This window comes from Crassostrea angulata, chromosome 10, assembly GCF_025612915.1.
Source record: "Crassostrea angulata isolate pt1a10 chromosome 10, ASM2561291v2, whole genome shotgun sequence".
Taxonomy (NCBI): Eukaryota; Metazoa; Mollusca; class Bivalvia; order Ostreida; family Ostreidae; genus Magallana; species Magallana angulata.
Genome location: NC_069120.1, coordinates 10,835,231 through 10,856,896, shown reverse-complemented (window position 1 = coordinate 10,856,896; position 21,666 = coordinate 10,835,231). Strand labels below are relative to the sequence as shown.

General features: G+C 38.3%; 1 protein-coding gene across 4 annotated transcripts in view; it reads right to left on the bottom strand.

Annotated features, from left to right (window-relative positions):
- Positions 1–2,902: 2,902 nt before the first annotated feature.
- LOC128167758 (uncharacterized) overlaps positions 2,903–21,666 on the bottom strand; it is a 62,528-nt gene continuing 43,764 nt past the window's right edge. The window contains exons 113-160 of one of the 4 annotated variants that reach the window (XM_052833651.1): positions 21,483–21,620; positions 21,070–21,372; positions 20,773–20,955; positions 20,459–20,581; positions 20,038–20,223; positions 19,778–19,906; positions 19,326–19,640; positions 19,029–19,211; positions 18,775–18,903; positions 18,095–18,607; positions 17,565–17,867; positions 17,279–17,404; positions 16,982–17,164; positions 16,759–16,881; positions 16,202–16,384; positions 15,809–15,967; positions 15,492–15,680; positions 15,114–15,242; positions 14,821–15,003; positions 14,598–14,729; positions 14,186–14,491; positions 13,806–13,988; positions 13,499–13,624; positions 13,213–13,404; positions 12,996–13,124; positions 12,731–12,913; positions 12,497–12,625; positions 12,054–12,371; positions 11,746–11,928; positions 11,524–11,646; positions 11,243–11,434; positions 10,955–11,089; positions 10,479–10,793; positions 9,974–10,297; positions 9,157–9,645; positions 8,655–8,987; positions 8,367–8,489; positions 7,704–8,252; positions 7,233–7,611; positions 6,914–7,069; positions 6,635–6,804; positions 5,730–5,954; positions 5,316–5,572; positions 4,907–5,173; positions 4,634–4,736; positions 4,214–4,394; positions 3,746–3,767; positions 2,903–3,112 (exon numbers count right to left, since the gene is read on the bottom strand). In XM_052833651.1, the coding sequence (XP_052689611.1) occupies positions 4,233–4,394; positions 4,634–4,736; positions 4,907–5,173; positions 5,316–5,572; positions 5,730–5,954; positions 6,635–6,804; positions 6,914–7,069; positions 7,233–7,611; positions 7,704–8,252; positions 8,367–8,489; positions 8,655–8,987; positions 9,157–9,645; positions 9,974–10,297; positions 10,479–10,793; positions 10,955–11,089; positions 11,243–11,434; positions 11,524–11,646; positions 11,746–11,928; positions 12,054–12,371; positions 12,497–12,625; positions 12,731–12,913; positions 12,996–13,124; positions 13,213–13,404; positions 13,499–13,624; positions 13,806–13,988; positions 14,186–14,491; positions 14,598–14,729; positions 14,821–15,003; positions 15,114–15,242; positions 15,492–15,680; positions 15,809–15,967; positions 16,202–16,384; positions 16,759–16,881; positions 16,982–17,164; positions 17,279–17,404; positions 17,565–17,867; positions 18,095–18,607; positions 18,775–18,903; positions 19,029–19,211; positions 19,326–19,640; positions 19,778–19,906; positions 20,038–20,223; positions 20,459–20,581; positions 20,773–20,955; positions 21,070–21,372; positions 21,483–21,620 (9,963 nt within the window). In that variant the 3' untranslated portion in view covers positions 2,903–3,112; positions 3,746–3,767; positions 4,214–4,232. The remainder of the gene's footprint in view (positions 3,113–3,745; positions 3,768–4,213; positions 4,395–4,633; positions 4,737–4,906; positions 5,174–5,315; positions 5,573–5,729; positions 5,955–6,634; positions 6,805–6,913; positions 7,070–7,232; positions 7,612–7,703; positions 8,253–8,366; positions 8,490–8,654; positions 8,988–9,156; positions 9,646–9,973; positions 10,298–10,478; positions 10,794–10,954; positions 11,090–11,242; positions 11,435–11,523; positions 11,647–11,745; positions 11,929–12,053; positions 12,372–12,496; positions 12,626–12,730; positions 12,914–12,995; positions 13,125–13,212; positions 13,405–13,498; positions 13,625–13,805; positions 13,989–14,185; positions 14,492–14,597; positions 14,730–14,820; positions 15,004–15,113; positions 15,243–15,491; positions 15,681–15,808; positions 15,968–16,201; positions 16,385–16,758; positions 16,882–16,981; positions 17,165–17,278; positions 17,405–17,564; positions 17,868–18,094; positions 18,608–18,774; positions 18,904–19,028; positions 19,212–19,325; positions 19,641–19,777; positions 19,907–20,037; positions 20,224–20,458; positions 20,582–20,772; positions 20,956–21,069; positions 21,373–21,482; positions 21,621–21,666) is intronic. The other 3 variants (XM_052833650.1, XM_052833652.1, XM_052833649.1) reach the window with 3 other exon arrangements.

The window sequence follows — 21,666 nt, the reverse complement described above, 5'->3', positions numbered from 1 at the left end:
CATGATTCTTGGATTTTCAATTTTTTTGTTTGAATTTGCTTTGTTTTTAAAAAAAATAGATTGGTTATTGCTATAAAATTAACACGGTTAAAGTCACTTATACAGCAGAACTTATTAGCTAGGTTAAGCCATCAAGCTCCGCAAAATACCATTACCCATGTAGATATTGGTACCAAGTCTTTCACGACTAGATATGTATGTGTAAGAGAGTGTTGATTTTGTGACCAAGTACATACATGTATATACATCATATTTGTGTAGTTCTGAAGAGGTAGTGTGAAGCTAAACACAACTCTGGTGCATTTCATTAAAGCTAAACATAACTTGAAGGGTATCTACCCGTATTCAAATCCATTTTTTTTTTAAATTAAATTGGATTTCACACTCAAAGCAATACTAGGCATTTCTCCCATTATACTCGCTTTTAATCATTGTCATCTAAAACTTGATGTGGACGAAAGAAAAACCTTTTCATGTTGCACTGAGGCTTAGAATATTGTGTCGTAAATGCCTCAAAACTTGAGAGCTAAATGATCCTGGCCATTTTTAGCTTATGTCTGCTTTAGAGGAGGAGCTCTTTATGAAAATACAGGAAAATACCAATATTTTAAATGAAAACTATGAATTTTTTCATTACTAAATAATAGTTCATAGCTTAAAGCTGAACACCGCTCGTAAATAAGCACTGTCCGCCATATTTCTCTTTAATCACTGCTGTCCCTACAACCCTTATATAAGGGACAGACCTCTAAACAGTTTAAAGTACTTCGCTGTAGAGGTCTCACCTGTGTGGACGTACATTTTGCCTCGCCGTGTTACCCGGTCGCGATGAAATTATCCAATTTTACGCACTTTTTGAAGCCAGGAGAATACTAACATCAATTAAATTGGTCAATGCATTATTTACGAACAGAAAATGAACATAAGATAAGGAAAAAATGCATAGAATCTAAAGACCACGAAAGGAATACTACATGTCGGCCACGAGGTTCAGGTGTGCAATCGGGTGTAACGAAATCGAAGGGTTTATATAGCAGGTATCTGTGTGACGGTGCCTATTTACGAGCGGTGTTCAGCTTTAACATATCATTCATGTACCTAAATTTTAGTAGGTAGATCTAATGGTTATATAACTTGTTGACCATCCAGCCTCCTTAAAATAGGATTGGGACTTCTAATCTGTTGGTATTTTAGACAGTTTGATTTGAATTGCACCTTAATATGCATGATAAAAGAACTCTTTCCAATTTATTATTAGTCGTGCCATCCAAAACGTCTAACTCCATTCAGAAGTCTTGTCTTTTGCCAAAGGAAAGAATTGTTGAAAATCCTTTGACAATATCTTGCACTTTTAATATAAGCTTCTGATCCATGAAACACAACAACACTCCAATTATATCTTTAAAGCTATACACGCTATAATTTGCTTCAATTTTGAATGACAGTGAAAACGCATGTGTTTGTCTACTTATAAAAGTTATCCTTAATCTGTAAATTACAAGGGTGAATTCCATCTCGTTACAAAGATATAGATTTTTAATTGTTTATTTTCCTGCCAGGAAAATATACCTTTTCATGAATATTGATGAAGGAAGAGCAAACCGACCTCATTGCGCATGTCCGCGGATAACTAGGTGGTCGTTATTGTTTGCCTAATTAAATATCCAACTTGATTTTTAATATGCTTGTTGTTAATTTGAAATACATACATGTATAATGAGTAAAATACGCTTGCCATTCACGATACCCTTACTTCTGCATTAACACTTATAGGATCTATAAATAGCACATAGGGGAAAAACACAGGTCTACGTCATTTTTTTAAAGGAAGTATTCATATCTACTCACAGGCTTGTATTTTTTCTTTTGTTTGTACTCGTATATCGGACAAATTTATGCTTTACTGAAAATATCCTTTCCTTTGTGAAACTATCACAATTATGAAGATGTTGACCCTTCACCAGTTTTGGTATGATAGGCTAAATTTAGCTGTCGATATCACGTGATAGATTGATATTCACGAGGAGGCATTACTTTCCTGGCAGGAAAATAAATATTTTTTATTGTTTAATATTTGATATATTTGTTACGTGATCGAATTGAGCATTATAATTAACAGAATAAAGGTAACTTTTATTAGTTATCAAACACATACATTTTCCCCTTTATTCAAAATTGACGCAAATTATAGCGTGTATAGCTTTAACTGTTGCAGTCATGATGCATATTATCATGCAAATACATATGGTGTACCCTAGCTCCAGTAGCCTTTTTCACAAAAATCTAAGATTTTGAATAAGATTTTAACTTGAGAATCTCGGAAGAGAAATCTTGAGTGCTTTTCACAGGTTTTGCTACAGATTTTACTTACCAGTTACCATTTTACTAGCAACAATCTTGCCTCACTTAATATTTCTTATAAAAGAGGAGAAACATACACAAAAATTCTCATAAACAAGGCACAAAACTGAAATTATACGTTTACATCACTTACATTGAGTGAAATCCATGCGACGTTGTAGAAATCAAAATGTGTGTTTTGCGCGACTTAAAAAAATCTTCCGAGAAAAATCTGTCATAAAATTTCTTGAGAATTTGTGTATTTTTCAGGCAACAAATGCTATATAATCCAAAATGACGGTGTAATGTGGTTCAAAATACTAAATTTTGCCATTTCTCCTGTGCATATTTTATTATGATGATTAGTTTTGAAATACTTTCAAAAGGGTATGTGCTATCTAAAGTTATGACAAATTTGATTCATAAGAATCTATGTTTTGTGAAAATGGAACAAAAACTTATTAATTTAATAAGTTTTCGCTTACGATAAATTGATCATAAGATTTTTTGTGTAAAGGGCTAGAGCTTCTCCTGAATATGATTTTCATAACAGAAAAATAGAAATTTTTTGTTTTATTTTATTATAAAAGTATAAACTTTGGTAGATACAGAGTATATCGAGAAAAATTGTATATTAATGAAAATCTATCTAAATAGAACAATTTGATTAGTTAGCACTTTTAAGAACTAAAGCACTGTCTTTGGAAAATTAGCGTCTTTAATTGATTACAGGTTGGTTCTTGTGTCTTGGAATCCAGTGACGAGTCTAATTCTGAAAAAAAGATAATGCAATGGTTAATTTTGCAAAAGCAAAAAAAAAAGAAGAGAAAAATTAAATGTTCTTTTCAAAATACACATAAATCAAAGATGTTTTGAAAAAAAATTCTGAATAATTCATATATATATCTTTACAAAAATAATTGATGATATGTATATTGGTTCAGTTTGGTAAGTTAATTGCCAGTTTAGTTAACTCAGTTGAAGCAAATCACAGAGAGCAAAAGCTCACAGATTGAGACACTTAGTGGAGTAGATAGCACTACATTGAGCAGAAACTACAAAGCTAAGAGTGTCATATACATGATGTACTAGATTACTTCATTGTAACTATGTGAAGACTTATTGTTGGGGTTCAATGTAACCTTAAACTTCAAGATGGGGAAAAAAAGATCATTTCTACATGTATAATTCTATACTAGTAAAATTCTTCAAAATATTACAGAAAACTGCTTTCAGTAATAAATTTGTGTTATAAAACAACTCTCTTTTTTGAGCGAGAAACTACAAGCATATGACAGAGTATAGGCCTAAGAAAGAAAAATTGTTGAGCAATAGAATTCTACTAAAACAAGCTGAATATTTGAGCAAAAAATTGTAGCAAATATAAAGTTTAAAATATGCTCACCAAGACATCAACTTCGTATCTACTGCAAAGGTTAATTTTTGTATTTTGAGAAAACGTCAAATCCAAATGATAATTTTACAAATGACTTGAAAGGGGGTCAAGAAGGAGAGAGATTCGGTGTGCAGTGCATTTACAGTAAATATTTCAGATACTGTTTCAACTATTTATTACACATGAATGATAGCTTAAAGAATGAAATAACTGATATGCTTTGTTATTCTGCATCAATAAAATTATTAACTGTAGTAATTATGTGCGTTATACAACAGTATCACAGAACACATACATCAACACCAGGTAGAAATCAAGGCTACTCTGTGGAACTACTTTAAATCTTCATAAACACATACATGTTCATGAAATACATGTATATTGTGGATCGAGTAAGTTTCCCAAACACCAAATTTTTGAAATTTCTAGGAAGCCACTACGTGTGCAATTGAATTTGGGTCAAAAATTGATTTCTACCTGATTTTGTGGAGAGGTACTAATAATGAACGTACTGCTCGCGGTTGTCGTACACTGGGTTTTTTCGGGCTACCACTCTGGCCCCACCCTGACTTCTGGTGGAAGCATCCCGATCAAAACTCATGTTAATCTCTCCAAGGTCATGCACGGTCTCATCAGGAGGGACATACATGTTCAAACTCTGATAGAGAAGAAAGGATTAGAAATTAAATGTACAGAAATCTATAGGATTTACTACCGGTTCCAATTGCTGTTTGTTACAGTGAATCTCTGCTTTGAAACATGTAACTAGCCTGTTTTATTTTGTTATAATTTTTTGGTTGCGTTGATTAGTGTCATTCAATCAAAGGACTTGTCTAATTCACTGTTTTGTCAGAGAAAGAATAAATGTAACTAACAGATTTGATAGATATGACATACCTGTGTTTCATATTCTTTGAGGAAGCTTGGAGGGTTGGTGAAGTCTGGTTGATGTTCATAATTTCTCCTGTAAACTCTGTAGCTTGCCAAGTAGCTATTGTATCTAAACAATAAAAAAAGACAATGCAACATCAAACCTGAAACAATACATGTATATAAATCTCCCATTATGTTCAGGCTTTAATAAATGCATGTACATGTACCTGGTACATGTAATTCAACAATTTCCAAAATGAAAATTGGTAATGTGTAATGCAAACAAGAGGATCTGACCTGGACCATGAGTAGAAGAGAATGATGATTCCCACTAAGGCTAGGAGGATGACGATGGCACCTAGCGCAACAAATGCAATCCAGGGATCATCCTGCCACCAAGTGTAGGACTTGGTCATCACACGGACGATGTTACCACGGTCCTGGAGGCCCGAGGCCACGCTCTGAATGCTGCTGATACTGAATGGAGTTCTGACAAGTTCCACGGTTTGTCTGAGGGCAGAGTTAATCTGTCCCAGAGTTCCACTGGCGGTGGAGGCACCAACCCTGTGATAAAAATCGGTAGCAGTTTATTTATAGTTACATACTAAAATTTTCAATTTTGTGTCTGTACTTAAGAGATTAAATATATTCAGTAGAGTTTGTCATTACTTTTAATGAAGTTAAACATTCATATTTTTGTACTTACAGATTTAATTCAGTGTTCAACACCAGATTGTATCCATTATTTGGGTCAGAAACTACAAAGGTAACATCAGAGTATCTTTCGTCATAACTCAGCTGTCCATTCTGAAGAATACGCCTGGCCTGAATAGATTCAATAATGACAATCTTGTTTGTGGCGTTCTGGATTTCGCGACGAGTGGTTTCAACAGTCCTGACAGCTTCCCTAGGAGGCACGTTCAACTCCATCACAAATCTGTTCTTGTCCTCGATCAAATCAATCTAGAGATCATAAATAAAACATACATGTTAAATGTAGCAAGAAAATCACCCTTGGACACAATGTGAATAGTGAAACAACCTAAATGGAGCATTCCTCTTAACTGCTTTAAGTACAACTACATTATTTTGTATAACTTGTAAGTTGTAAACAACTCACATAAACTGTGGTCTCTGTGCTCTGACGTTCAATATCACTGGCTCTGTCAGAGGCTCGCACTCTGAGTTGGTATGGGTTCAAGTTGACATTATTTGAGGTGCGGAAAAATTCGAGGAATGTGTAAATGTTTCCAGATGATGTATTGAGACCAAATGCAGAGGAAACAGTGTTGTCCACTAACTCATACACCACTTGACCATTGAGACCAGCATCTGGATCTGTAGCCTGCAAGTAAAACAAAAGAATGTTACTCCTCAGGCAAATAAAATATTGTTGGCATAAAATTTACATTATGCATGTATAAAATAACCTGAAGACTCACTGAAAAGGTTTATTATGAAAGTACGTATTTTTGTTTACTTAAGGTACCCCAATACACCTAAGTTTATGCTTTTTCAAGACACTGTGCCATGATATGACAATTAAAATGTTTTCTTAAATTGTTCCTATCAACTAATTTGCTTGTATATCAGCATAGCTCATTGGTTAAAATAACAGGCTTTAACTGCTCCTGAACTGCAGATCATGAGTTTGAATCTACCTGTGGCTTTTGTTCATATTTACTGAATAACGTACATTTTTAAAGTAATTTTTTATTCAAAATTGTACATTTTATCACATATTTGACTTGAAGTATATTTCTTATCCATCATCATAGCTATCTATCATATTCACATAATTTTTTGCCGATTTGAGAAATTATTTCAAGATGTAGAGAGCCCCCGTAAATACAGGAATGAAAACAATACCCACACATGGTTGCCTTCAGTTGTGGGCTTCCTTGTATTCATACATGTATTATTGAAATAAATCCTATACAGAATCCCCGTTTTTTAAGGAAGCTAGCAATATAGAAGACAGTGGGAAAACATTTGATAATTGATAGTGACATTAGGAAGACTTACATAAATGGAGAGTACATTGCTGCCAGCTGGAGCGTTGATTGAAATGGCTCCAACGTACAGGTTTCTGTTCAGCAACTGACCAGGATATTGTGGATAGATGAACTGTGGGGCATTGTCATTTCTATCTTCTATTGTCAAGATCACTGTGGCATTCTGGAAGGTGTTGTATACTGCAAAACAGAGAGAGCATTGTTTATTTCTCATAACATGTATCAATATTTATGTACCAGTAGAAACTGGAACATGATAATTTGTTGACAATATTTTTAACTCCCTTACCATAAGGTGTCTGTTGATTTGTTGCTTGTCGCTTCGTCCTTCTGGCCTCCTCTCGGACTCCGATCACAATGATGTACTGACCGCTTGCCTCTCTGTCAATGTTACCACTGACGCGTAGTTGACATGCATTTCCGACCACAGCCACATCAAACAGACCTAATAGAGGCAAATATGATCAGAATTTGAGTGCTAATGTTTCATTTTTTACATTTAAAAGAAAAAATTAAACTCTTAAACTAAGCCCAACTTTAGAAAATTTCAAGTTTCCCTATAAGTCTTTTTTAACATTCTTAATTAGCAATTAAAGAAAATTACTAACTTAGTGATGTTGAAGGTGACACTGAGTAAATGATGCACACAAGGTTTGTGTCTGGATCATGGTTCTCTACTTGAGCTGTCAGGAGACTGGTTTGAAGAGGAACATTCTCAAACACAGAAGCGTTGTACAACCCCTGGGTGAATCCCACTCCACGCGGTCTGACGGATGAGTAGATCACAGTCACATAACAGTCTGTCTTTCCAGCCTTTGGCTTCCAGCTGCCGTCCAATGCACTAACGCGGAATCTGTAGACAGTTCGGCCATCACCATTTGTCAGAGATTTCCTTATGTAAACTTTTCCGTCATTTGTCACATCAAAGAACTGGTTTTCGTAGGCAAAGTCCTTATCCATACCATAGTTAAACTCAGCATTTGGTGTCTAAAATGACAAACACATTATTTATAATCATAAATATTGATATACAGGTTGTTTTCAAAATTAGTATTTTTGTTAAAAAAGCTAAAACTTACGTCTCTATTGTAGGGGACAGTCCTATCAGCATCAGTAGCTGTCACTGTGAACAGTGAAGTACCAATGGCTGAGGCATCATAGACCTGAGCGGTGTAGTTGTTGGGGTTGAATGTTGGGGTGTACAAGTTTCTGACTACATTGATAGAAACAGTGGCTGTGGCAGATTTGGGATTAGCGGCCGAGTCCTGAGCTTGCACTATCAATTGGAATGTGTCGGGGACACCATCTCTTGTCAGTGGCTGACTGAGGTAGATTCCACCGGAGGACTCACTGGCCACAAACTGAGCGAACTGGTTTGGTGGTGTATAGCTGGCCTGGATGATCCTGTATCGAATTCTTCCACTGTCCGTGAAGGCGGAGTCAGCGTCTGTGGCGGAGACGGTCACAACAAGGTCCTGTACGCCCACGTACTCAGAGATTGTCAGGTTGTAGAGACTCTGCAGGAACACTGGAGCATTGGGATTACGTCGGACATTAATGGTAACCTGGATTGTGGCAAATCTAGAGGAAGCGATTTGTCCTGGAACATCTCTGGCTTGTACAGTCATCTGAAAAACAGGGAGATAGCAGAATGTTATCAATACCTACATTTTACATCAAAAGACGTTGAAATCTACTAGTGATTTATACTATGTTTGAAAACTGAAATATAAATGACATACTGCAAATTGTTCCTGGCCAGTCTGAGTGAGAGCTGAAGACACTCCAATAACACCAGTAACTTCATCAATCCTAAAGTACAGGGACCCTGGGATTCCACTGATAATGCTATAGCGAACCTGGTCCTGCACAACAGACAGTACAATTATTAACATCACATCTACTCATTTTGTTAGGGTACAAGTAATCATTATGGCAAATCACACAGGATTTTATTTTACTGTATTTCAAGTGCTAACAAAAACCCACTGGAAGTGAAGTAAAAAAAACTCATTGATTTGTTTACTTACTCCATCAGCATCTGTGGCTTGAACTTGCAGGATACTGGTGCCCACAGAGATAGACTCATCAATGGTTGTTACATATGAATTGCCAGAGAAAACTGGTCCATTGCGATTACGAATGACATTAACAGTGACAGTGACCCTGCTGCTGAGCTGAGGGATGCCGTTGTCAAAAGCTGTAATGGAGAGGACATATCTGGAAGGTCGCTGTGTGTCCTCAGAGAGGCGTTTGGTCACATACAACACTCCACTGGTTGGGTTGACATAGAAATAAACGTCTGAGTATGATGGCACTGAGTCAGATCCTCGTAACACATAGGTTATACGGCCATTTTCTCCCTGAAAAATTAAGTCTCATGCATTACTCCATTTAGAAAAATAAATATTTCAGTTGTCCACATAGATGTCCAATTCATGTACATTTTGAATAAACAACTTAAAATACGACAAATAATTATTTTCTGCTATGCATAATACCATATATAACAAATTTTAAAATAGAACTCACAGAATCTGGGTCGGTAGCATTGAGGTCAGCAATTCCAACTGCCAGCGCCTGGTCTTCCAGCACAGTGATCTCAAGATTTCCATGAATGAAGGCAGGTGCCCCGGTATTCCTGGTCACAAACACCCTCACTTTGGTGAAAGCTCTCTTTGTAGGATCAGTTGTCCTAAAAGCTTCAACACGAATCAAGTAGGAGCTGATGGTGGAATCAGATCGGAAAGACTGGGCAAGATTTATCTGTCCTGTTTGGGCATTGATGGAGAACATGGTCAGGGAGTTAGTCTCGCCTGTGATGTCGTACTGGAGCTGAGCGTTCAGTGGATCAGTGGCCTGTAGCTGTAAGATATTGTTTCCTACAGCGTAATCCTCATTGAAGGTAACAGTGTACTCGTCCTGGCCAAACGAAGGCAGACCCTTCCTCTGGATTCTGATGGTGACAGAAATCTGACTGGACAGAGCAGGGATACCCAAGTCGGTTGCCTGAACTGTGAACTACAAAAGTCCAAAAAGTGTCAGATTTTAGTTTTACTCATTGATATTTCAATATAATTATATAATATAAAGTTACTGTATACAGAGAATTATTCGCCCTCGTTTAATTTTCACCCCTTTTGCCCTCGTTGTCAGTGGGCGAGTTTAAGACTGGGCGAATTTCAATGTCTCATTCTTTAAACACAACTATGTCTGGACGAATTCAAGACGGGGCTAAACTGTTTGCATGTGTAGAAGGGCAAAATTACATGGGGCGAAAATAACTCTGTATACAGTATTGTCATTTACTATTGAGTACAAACAGTATCTTAGAACCCCAAGAACTTACTGTGTAGATATCATCCGGCACACTGACGAGAGAGAGTCTGGATGTGATGTTACCAGAGACCGGGTCAATGTTGAAGAATGAGCGGGCCACAGCTGGGCTGACAATGCTGTAGCGGATCTGTCCGTTGGGTGTGTTAGCATCATCACTGTCCACAGCTCTTACTTGCAATAAGGTGGACAGTACAGATGTACTCTCACTGACGGTGACGTCGTAATTGACGGATGTGACAAACGTGGGTTGTCCAGTGTTTCGGATCACATTGACAGTGACAGTGGCGGTTCCTGTTCTACTTGGACTACCTTGATCTGTTGCTGTGGCACCAAACTGGAAGAAAATGTATTGTTTAAAATTCTTCCCATGGTAGTAAAGGTGTCGAACAAAAAATCATTTGCCATGGACTTGCATTTGCTAAAAGCTTCCGTTTTTTATTATCCTCAAAAGTATCAAATTTCTTATCATGCCATGAAGGTTATGCTTTAGTCATCATAATTCAAAATCAACATACCACATAGACAGTTCTCCTTGTGGTATCCTCAGTCAGCCTCCTATCGATTGTGATCATTCCATTGAATGGATGAATTGTGAAGAATCCAGAATTGTCCTGAAGATCGTAGATGACAGAATTCTCGGGACTGGTCACATCACTGTCTGTAGCTGTAATTTGTAAAACATTGCTTCCCAGTCCGATGTAGTCGTAGACTGTCTCTTGGTAACGATTGGCTGTGAAGACTGGGGCGTTAAGGTTACGTGTGATGGTGATGGTCACAATGGTAGAGGTGATGATTTCTGGTACACCAGTGTCGTAGGCAGTAACCAAGAGCTTAAACAAATATGGCATCATAAATACAACTTCTTTCTAAGCCTTTTTTGTTGTAAAAACCCTCTAAAAGGCATCAAATATATTATCAAATTCATGAGCATAAGTGGATTCATTGCAGTGAAATCTTAAAAAGAACTTGGCAAACAAAGTCATGTTCTTACAGTGAAGGAGGTGAAAATGTTGAGTCCTGAGATTTGTGTCAGTGGTTGTCTGACATAGATGGCTCCTGTGGTTTGATCCAGGAAGAAATACTGAGTACCAGGGCTGTAGCCATCCAGTCTGTAGCGAATCACTCCCTACAAACAAGACATTCACAGGTAAAATTGACATATATTTTTAATCTAAGTAAATCATGAATTTATCTTCAAAATGTTAGAGGCATTTATTTGATGGTTTTCAATTAACTTGACAGCCCCATTTATTTACTGCTAAACTATAGGACAACTTACTCGTAAATCATTATCGATGGCCTGGACATTGAAGAAGGATGTGTTGACGGCCTTGTTGATTGGTACTGAGGTGATGTAAGGAGTGCTGATAAACTGTGGGGGGCCCGAGTCTCTGATGATGGAGATGACCACGGTTGCCTCAGCAGTGCGTGCCACAGTGGATGGTCGGTTATCAGTGGCTCGAACATTGAACTGTGAAGAAGAAAATTACAATAAAAGTTTCAATTAAAATTTCTCTATTTCAAAGCTGGCTGATTTATATACAATTTTAAGTTTCTTACAGTGAATTGGTTCTGGCTGATTCCAGTTAACAACTTCCTCAGGGTAATTCGTCCAGTCTCAGGGTTCAAGTAGAAGTAGCTCTGGTCATTGGTGGATCCAAGGTTAGAGAAAATCACTTGGTCCTGATATAAAACACAGAAAATGTTAAACAGAGTAAATAAATCAATTAAATTTTAAATCTCAATCTTTTGAAATTAAAACAACTGGATTCAACTCATTACCCCATCGGAATCTGTAGCTGTTACAACCAAAACTTCGTTGCCCAGAGGGAAAGTCTCGGAGATGGAGATCTCGTATCTTGACCTGCTGAAGACTGGTCCAAACTGGTTCCTTGTCACTGAGATGGTCAGGTCAGCTTGGGCTTTGTTGTTGGGATAGACTGAGTCATAAGCTCTCAGACGGGCCTAGAAGAACAAGTGCTGGGAGTGAACAAGGGCAGAAAAAAGTCGTTCTATCTCAAGAACCAGTAGTGCAAGATTTCAATGATCAATATATTAAAACTCATGCACTGGGATAGTCTAATACTCACTACATAGGATGAAGTCTGGAGACTGTCAGATAGTAGGCCGTTCCTCAGGAACACTCTTCCAGAGATGGGATTGACGTCAAAGAAGCTCTGAGCTGGGAACATGCCGATCATTTCATACACGATGGTTCCCTTCAGGTCCTGATCAGTGGCCGTGGCTGTAAACACAGTACTGTTGACGTTGGACGACTCCTGGACTTGGATCACGGTCGGAAGGTTGGTGAACTGAGGTGGGAAACGGTCACGGAGCACATTCACAAAGACTGTTGCTGTGGAAAACTGAGGGTTGGGACTGACATTGTCAGTTGCTGTCACTGTCACCTGTCAACAAAAGTAATTCACTTAGTTTTTCCATCCACGATTTTCATACATGTCTTCTATTTACAGAAACGTACATAATTCAGCTAAAAGCAGAATGTCTAAAGTCTTAGAAAAGTGATACCGACCGTATATCTGATATCCCTGGTGTTGTCTTCTGTCAGGAGTCTGCTCACTCTAACAAAGCAGGTCTGTGAGTCAACACTGAAGTAGCTCAAAGCCTTCTGATCGCCTGTCATTGAGCAAGTCACTCGGTTCTATAATCAAAGAAAATACACATTTAAAACTCTTCATTCACCTTTTAGAAATGTAACACATTCATTCGGGAAATGTAAACTTGATAGATGGTTTTCAGTTCTTACTCCATCAGGATCTGACACATTCAGTTTCTGGATGTAGGTGTTGACGGCTAATTCTTCTCTGATGGTCACTTCATATGTCGAAGGATTGAAAATTGGTCCATTGAGGTTCCTTCTGACGGTGATGAAACATTCAGCTGTAGCCCTCAGACGAGACACACTAGTGTCATAGGCAACTACTCTCAGCTGTAATTCAAACAATTATATGAAACAGTGCAAAATATTTAAGTCTAGGAGGAAAAAAGAATAGCTAGAGTCAAAATCTCACCAAGTAGGAGTTCAGACGCAGGTTGTCTTGACGCAGATCCTGGGTGACACTGATGGCACCACTGGTGTTCTGTACCATGAAGAAACTCTGGGCTGGATAATCTCCAATTGATTCATAGTAAATACGTCCCTGGAAAGTTCAAAATTGAGATACATACAATAATTATTCACAGGTTAATCAGTTTTCCATATGGAGTGTCTTTTATAAATGTAAATACCACTAGATTCAATCTTGAAGCCTGCACATTCAGAATGGAACTTCCTATGTTGGTGGTTTCATCAATGGTCACAGCATAGCGAGCATTGCTGGTGAACACAGGTACGTTCAGATCTCGGTCGATTGTGATGATAGCAGTGGCTGTGTCGGACTGAGGGTTGGGATAGCCATTGTCTGTCACTTGTACAGTACACTACAAAGACAAATGGTAGTCAAGGTCAGCATACTCACTACTGTTACAGTTGTTTATATTCACTGATTTCAGAATAAGGAGCGATTGTACTTACTGAGAATGTAACATCTGATATATCCAAGAAGGACTTCTTCAAGAAGATGTCACCATTGGCAGTATCAATGAAGAACATGTCAACACATCTCTGCTCATTGTTCCTCAAGGAGTACGTCAGGCGGTCCTGTAGTATCAAAAGCATACAATCCCATCAGTATCAAATTCTATACACATTTACATAGCAGGATGATTTGATAATACACATGTAGGCATATCTAGTAGATACTGATATTCTCTTCACTTTTTATTCATTACTATCAAGAGATATCAAAATGGCTGAAAGAACTGCTGGACTGTAAACTTACATTGTCTAGGTCTGTAGCAGTGGTGTCAATGAGCCGGGAGCCAATGCTGGCGGCCTCACTGATTCTGGTGGAGTAGGTGTCCTGGGAGAAGACTGGGGGGTTGATGTTTCTCAGCACATTGATGGTCAGATCAGCAGTGGTGGTCTGGGTCGGGACAGAACTATCGTAGGCCTGCACTCGCAGCTAAAAATACAAAATGTATACATGTGTGCAATGTACACACTTTCTCTCTACCTCTACAAATGTGCTCAGAAATTTTTTAATGGACTTGAAAGTCCAACACAGTAAAATCTTTCTTCAGCCTAATGCTGAATAGTAAGACAAAAAGCAATACCAAAAATGTCACATTCATCAAATGACTCCATTAAATGAATTCTTACAACATAGGTGAGGGAGACGTCTGTTCGGAGATTTCCGTTAGTGTACACCCGTCCATCCTGATCCAGTCTGAAGAAGCTGGGAGCGGACAGAGTGCCTGTGACGCGGTATACAATCCTGCCCTGCAGATCCTGGTCCACAGCTGTCACAGTGTAGATCAGGGAGCCATTATTTGTGTTCTCCTGGACACTGGTCACATAGGGAGTCTGGACAAACACAGGGTTAAACTGGTTCCTGGTCACAAACACTATCACCTGGGCAGTGGTGGAACGGCTAGGTCGGCCATTGTCAGTGGCTCGTACAGTGAACTAAAAAATATATAGTCAACATTAGCCCTTGCACATCATTTAAAGAAGTGAACAAGTTATATTTCTCTTTCTTTTAAAGATCTTAATCTTAATCTCAGATACTCACTGTGAACTGATCAATATTGTTATTTTCCAGTGACTGACGTAGGTAAATGGTGCCATTGGCTGGCTCAATGAAGAAATAGGATAGAGAGATGCTGTTCTGGTTGTCTCCAATGATGCTGTAGGTAATGGCATCCTGCAGGTAAGAATTTGAGTAATGAAATATAAAAACAAAATCAGCTGTATTCACATTCAACATCAAAAACCTTCATGATCCAAGTTCATACATTATCTCTGTCTGTTGCACGGACACTGATCACTCCTCTGCCAAAGGCGAAGGTTTCAGGAATAGTTTGCTGGTACTGTTGCTGATCAAAGAGTGGTGGGTTGACGTTTCTTCCTACAGAGATCAGGACATCAGCTGTGGCTCTCAGGGCAGGGGACAAATTGTCATAAGCAATCACTCTCAGCTGTAGTCAAATATCACAAAGATTAAATATAATATGTACATACATCATATGCAAGTGCAAGTATCACACATTTTTTTTTTTCTGAACTAACAACTTAAAACTTTACTTACAGTGTAAGAGGATCTGTAGAATCCATCATTCATCAAGTTGTCAATCACAGTGATACGGCCATCTAAATTATTCACGGCAAAGAAGGTCTGAGCTGGGTACACCCCAATAGATTCATATACAATTCTTCCCTGAAAAAAAACCCAAATATTTAATCTTTAGCCTTTTTGCATTGTATCTTTTTTAGGGGCTTCTGGAGACTTAGCTGGATAAAAAATGAGATTCTCATTTTGCAAACAGTAACTCATGAAAATGCTCAGAATCAATACAATGCAAAAGAGATATCTTCACGATATTGAATTATTCCCAGGATTGCCACGTATTGAGTAATCCTCAATTGATTCCACTCCCACACCCCTTATGTCCATCCTCTCACTTACCCGCAGGTCAGAATCCACAGCCGAGACGGTGTAGATGGTGGTGTTGAGAGCCTGATTGTCTGTAATGGACACACCATAGGGCGTGTTCTGGAAGACGGGTGGGAACTGGTCTCTCTGAACATTGACCACCACAGTCGAGGTGTCTATCCTCTCCTGGGTCACTCGCTGATCTGTTACTCTCACAGTGATCTGATAAAGTGAAAGCTTATTTATGAAATTCATCTTTAAAGAAATTCATCTTTAAAAGAAAAGAAAGCCAAGATTTATATGTAAAAGCTTTAAGTATTATTGCCAGTCTTATCACAAACTGTAGCTACCTGAATCTGGTTGAGAGATGAGAATCCAAAGTTGACGAGGGACCTCGTGAGATAGATGATTCCTGAGTCGGGATTGATGTAGAAGTAATCTGACAGGGTGGTATTGAAGACCTGCTGGTTGGCATAGGACACACCCACAATACTGTAGCGCAGAACATCCTAAAGAACATGTACATGGAGAAAGATTAAAAACCAAAGCTACACAATCACAACTTCCCTCAATTAACAGATTTTGAGTGTTTAACATTTCTTCAATAAAAGTTAAATATTCTATACTTACATCCTAAACAACATGGAGAAAGATTGAAAACAAAAAAGCTACACAATCACAAATCCAATGAATTTACAGATTCTGAGTGTTCAATATTTTAAAGTGCAATATTCTGTACTTACATTATCTGCATCAGTGGCTGATATTTTGTAGATGCTGGAGCCCAGGCTGATACTCTCGGGGACTGTGGTGGTGTAAGGCTCGTTGACAAAGATGGGAGGATTCTCATTCCTGATCATGTTGATACTGACGAGGGCCTCGGCAATTTGTGATTGGACGGCTGTGTCAAAGGCAGTCACCCGTAACTGTAGGTCAAAGAAAACAAATGATTAGAAGACATGTTCATATTGGTTCAACAACATATGCATGTAATACATACAACTTTGAAAATTAAGTGCAACAATTTGATGGCCTTCTGAATTAGATTAACACTTTGAAATTCTCAATTTGCATGGGTAAGAGATTTATAGAATATTCAGTTTTACTGTATTGTACTTTCATATTACTGTTAATTAATTTCAATATGTAAATTTATCTCCTAATAAATTTGCTACCATGCACTTTAGCACAATACCAGAAGAGAAAAAAATTTGTGTTTATTTCTGAGTAAGCAACATTAAAAAGAAAATTGTTTGATTTATAAGAGACAAATGATTTTTAAGCAATACACAAATACTACCTGATAGAACTGAGTGCTGTCCTGACGGAGATTGACGGCAACAAACACCATTCCAGTGGTGGAGTTGACACGGAAATAGCTAGAGCCGGGGATATCTCCAATCAGATTGTACTGAATGTTGCCCTGTAAGATGACAAATTAAAATATAAATGTAAAATGCAAGCTCTCACAATCTTTAATCACATATATATGATTTGATTACAACAATAGCCAACAAACTTACAATAAGGTCATTATCCTGAGCTGACACTCTGTACACAGAGGTTCCAATGGCCACACGCTCATTAACTGCAGTAGAGTAGGGTGTATTGAGGAAGAAAGGTGGCTGGCCCCTCACAACATTAATAATAACTGTGGCATTGGTCAATCTTGGTTGTAAACGGTTGTCTGATGCCTGGACAGTCATCTGCAAAAGCAATTATTAGTATAAAGTCAATATGGAAATTCTTCTCTAAAAATCAATTTATCTTTAATTCATTTTTTTAAAACAAATGTTATAAGAAAAGATTCAAACTCATACCACATATCTGTTGTTGATAGAGTTGGATAGGACGATGCTCCTGCGGAGATAAATTCCTCCAGACTCTGGGGCAATGTAGAAATAATTGTTGGCGTCTTGTGCTACAATTCTGTATGTGACAGTGTCCTGAAATTTAAATACATGTGGTTCCATGTTAAATTGAATTGGAGTGGGTACTGGGATTTTAGAGAAAGCTGTTAATTCTTGCGACAAAAGTTCTGATCTAGAATTAAATGCATCATACAATTCACTTATTAAAGAAAGCACTCGGAACCGGTATACATACAAGGTCAGCATCTCTTGCTGTGACTGTCAGAATGACGTCTCCAACAGGGTAGTTCTCATTGATGGTAGTCTCGTAATTTCCAATGAAGATGGGAGAGCTTGGGTTACGAATGACATTGATGGTGACGGTACACACGGTGGGATTAGATGGGTAAGCTGAATCGTAGGCCTCCACACGGACAGTGTACTGGGTCAGACTGTCTAGTTTCAGGTTTCTCGTTACATACAAACCACCATTTTGGTCAACGTTACCAAAGTATGCCAAGGCAGCACCGTCTCCAATAACGCGATACACAATTCTACCCTGAAAATCAGATTTCAAATTTTATTTCAAAGCTGTAATGTAGTCCTAAATACAACCAATGATAAATATCTTTTAAAAACTTAATAAAATTCAAGACAAGGAGTAGAAAAAATTCATTTAGAATAAAATATATGATGAGTACTATTCATAACATGACTTAACCATAATTTCTTTTCATATAAATTCTGAAAGTTGAAGCAAAATTTTAACTTTGTATCAATTTCTACCTTCAGATCTCCATCAGTAACTCCAACAGTGTAGAATGGGAAGGTCTCATTAACCCCTCTGGTTTCTGTGATAGTGGTCACTGCATTAGAACTCTGGCACTGAGGTCTGAACTGATCTCTGACAATGGAGATGGTCACTGAGGCTGTTCCAAATCTCTCCGGATATCTCCTATCCCTGGCACGGGCAGTAAAGGTAAACTGACTGGTCCCGATTCCAACAAGTGATTTCTTCACTATCAGTTCCCCAGAGTTGGAAGTAAGGAAGATATATTCCCGTGCATAGTTGGAGCCAGCTGTGTTCTGATCAATGATTTCGTAGGTGACAGTGTCCCCATCGTTGTCTGTGGCTGTCAGGGTCCTGATGTTGGTTCCAAGGGCGACCGATTCCTGGACAGTGATGAAATAGGACTGCTCACTGAAGATTGGTGCATTGGGATTACGATTGATGTTAATCAGAACATTTGCCTCTGTCCTGCGAGTGGGATCCAGGGTGTCATAGGCAGCAACACGCAACTACAAATTCAAAATTTTAAAATCAAGTATATGTATTTCTTTCACTAAACATATGGTAATGAAAACTTTGCAAAGAAAGACAGTAATGCATGTTCATGTGTATTTTGATACTGCTATTTGAAATTTTGACTGATTTACCTAGGCTCAAGTAATGTTTGATATCTTACCACATAGAGTAGAGATGAGTACTGGTCATTTGACACGGATCTTATCAGACTGATTCGGCCATTGAAAGAGTTCAGTGTGAAATAATCGGTGGCTGGGAAGTACCCAATCACTTCATAGCGAATAGTGCCCTAGAAAAAAAAATATTTGTACATATCAATGTTGTTTGACTGATTAAAGGAACATAATTCATCTCGATTGCGTGAAATAATTGTTGGAGAAAACAGTGTGCATAAATCTTTGCACGACACCATACCTGTAGATCGGAGTCCACAGCAGTCACTGTGTATACAGTGGAGTTTATCTGACGGCTGCTTTCTATGGTGGTCTCATAAGGAGTGTTAACAAAGACTGGAGGCTGGTTAATTTGTCTTGTTATAAAGATACGAACAGTAGCCAGGGCTGAGCGGATTCTGTTGTCTGTGGCTCGGACTGTCAGCTGTAGGTCAACGAAATAATGATTATATTGCAACATCTATATGCCATATTTTTGCCATAATATGTATTCATGTTATAAAGATTATAATTCTGACTGCTTTTCCTGTCTCCTTACCGTGTAAGCATTGATGAATGTGCCCTCTAGAGATCTCCTCAGTGTGATGGCTCCAGTGTCACGATCCAGGTAGAAGTATTCGGTCCCATTAGAGGTGGAGTTCACCAACTGGTATGTTATGATATCATTAGCATCCTGATCCACTGCCAGAACTGTGATCACTTGACTGCCAATACTGGTTGTCTCTGGTATTGTTATTTCGTAGGTAGCCGAGGGAGTGAAAACGGGGCCAAACTCATCTCGAGTGACCGAGATAATTACGTCAGAAGTGGCTCTGTTTGTTGGGTAAGCTGTGTCATAAGCAATGACACGGAGCTGTTGAGAATAAAACAAATTTAAAAATATTAAAATGTTTGCTTTTAGCATGTGAAATATTTACTGTCATTCAATGGATAATAATAGGATTTTTAATTGAATGAGACAGTGTCTTTAAAAATTGTGTTAAGACTTACAGTGTAAGAAGCCCTCAGAATGACATCATCTCTGACAGATCGGATGATATTGATTGCTCCAGATACAGTGTTTACTTCAAAGAAGGTCTGAGCAGGGAAGATTCCAATGGACTCATATCGGATTGAACCCTGTTTAAAAATTGACATACAGTATGGTGAATCTAAAGTAAAGAAGTGCAAAATAAATTTGCATTTAACATTTTTCTACTTTTTAAAGTTTTATGATGTTCACTGATTCTGTAACTATATATTAAGCTTACCACTAAATCACTATCTGTGGCAGTCACAGTGAGTAAGGTGGTGTTGATGACTTGGTTCTCACGAATGGCTCTACCATAGGGAGTGTTGATAAAGAATGGAGGCTGATTGTCTCGCCGAACATTCACAAAGGCCTGAATGGTGGCCACTCTCTCTGGCACACGCTGGTCAGAAGCTTGGAGGCTCATCTAAAATCATACAACCACGGATAAAGCCCAGATTCCAGATCGTTATAAAAATCTATATTTCCTTAAAAGCTAACAAAACCTGTTGCCTTTTACTTTTTCTACTAAATGCGATTCATTTACAAGCGTGTCACATTGCTTCAACCTTATATATTTATAATGCTTTGGCATATCTAAAAGAACATAGAAGTTAACACAGGTATTATTTAATCTAAGCCTGTGGTGTCCATGCACTTACAGAGAACCTGCCAATGTTGTTGTCTGTCAACACTCTTCTAAGGGAGATGACTCCAGTATCAGGATTTATGTAAAAGTACTGCTTAGAAATATCATCTGTAACAATGGAGTACCGCAAGCGATCCTACAATTTGAAAGTAAAAATCCTAATATAGTGACAAGGAAACCAAACATGATTCCATCATTTGACTACATGTATGCTAATCAATCATTTCAATCATAAAATGAAGTTTCCTGCATGTTTTTACCATGTAACCATTCTTAAACTGATGATAACAAAGTTGTTAAAACATTTATTAATTAATATGCTCTTACCCCATCCCTGTCCACAGCAGTGGCATTGATGACGCCCTCTCCCAGTGGGTAGGTCTCTGCAATGGTTGTCTCATACTGACCACTAAGGAATGACGGTCCACTGGGGTTCCTGGTAACTTCAACGGTCACTTGACTGGTGGTCCTGCGTGTTGGGTCTTGACTGTCATAGGCAGCTACTTGGAACTGTAACAACCACAAAACAATTTCCTATAAAATTGCTGTACTATACTCCAGATTCATATATGAATCACTAGAGCAAAGATAATAAATACGCTTTATCCCACAACCCAAACATACCCTGTATTGTAAGTTGCTGTCCAGTTTTACAGAGGAAGCCAGTGAGACCACCCCAGAGGCGGGATCCACAATGAAGTAGGGGGATCCGGGGAGAACCACCTCGTAGACGATGGCGCCGATCAGGTCCTGGTCAGTGGCGGTGACAGTGAGGACATTGCTGCCCACAGCCCGGTCCTCCTCGATTCTCTGGAAGTACGGGGCGTTGATAAACACTGGAGGGAACTGGTTCCTGTTGACAGTGATGAAGGCTGTGCTGTTGGCACACTTCTGGGGGAATCCATTGTCACAGGCTCGCAGTTGTAGCTAAGAAAAAAATTCAGTTGTTAGTTCAAAGACTACTAGTTCAGGCCACAAGAAATAATGTTTTTGAATTTTGTTTTACATTTCTATTCAAGTATTCAGTCAAAACTTACCACAAACTGACTGAATGAGGTTGAGAGCAGGGACTCTCTAAGCCAGATGTTTCCACTGATCTGATCGATGTAGAAGTACAGAGTGTTGGTACTGAATGGTGAAGACTGCTGGCTGATGATGGAGTAGGAAATGGTGTCCTGAAAACCAAACATACTTAGTGAACAATAATTTGTAATGGCCAGT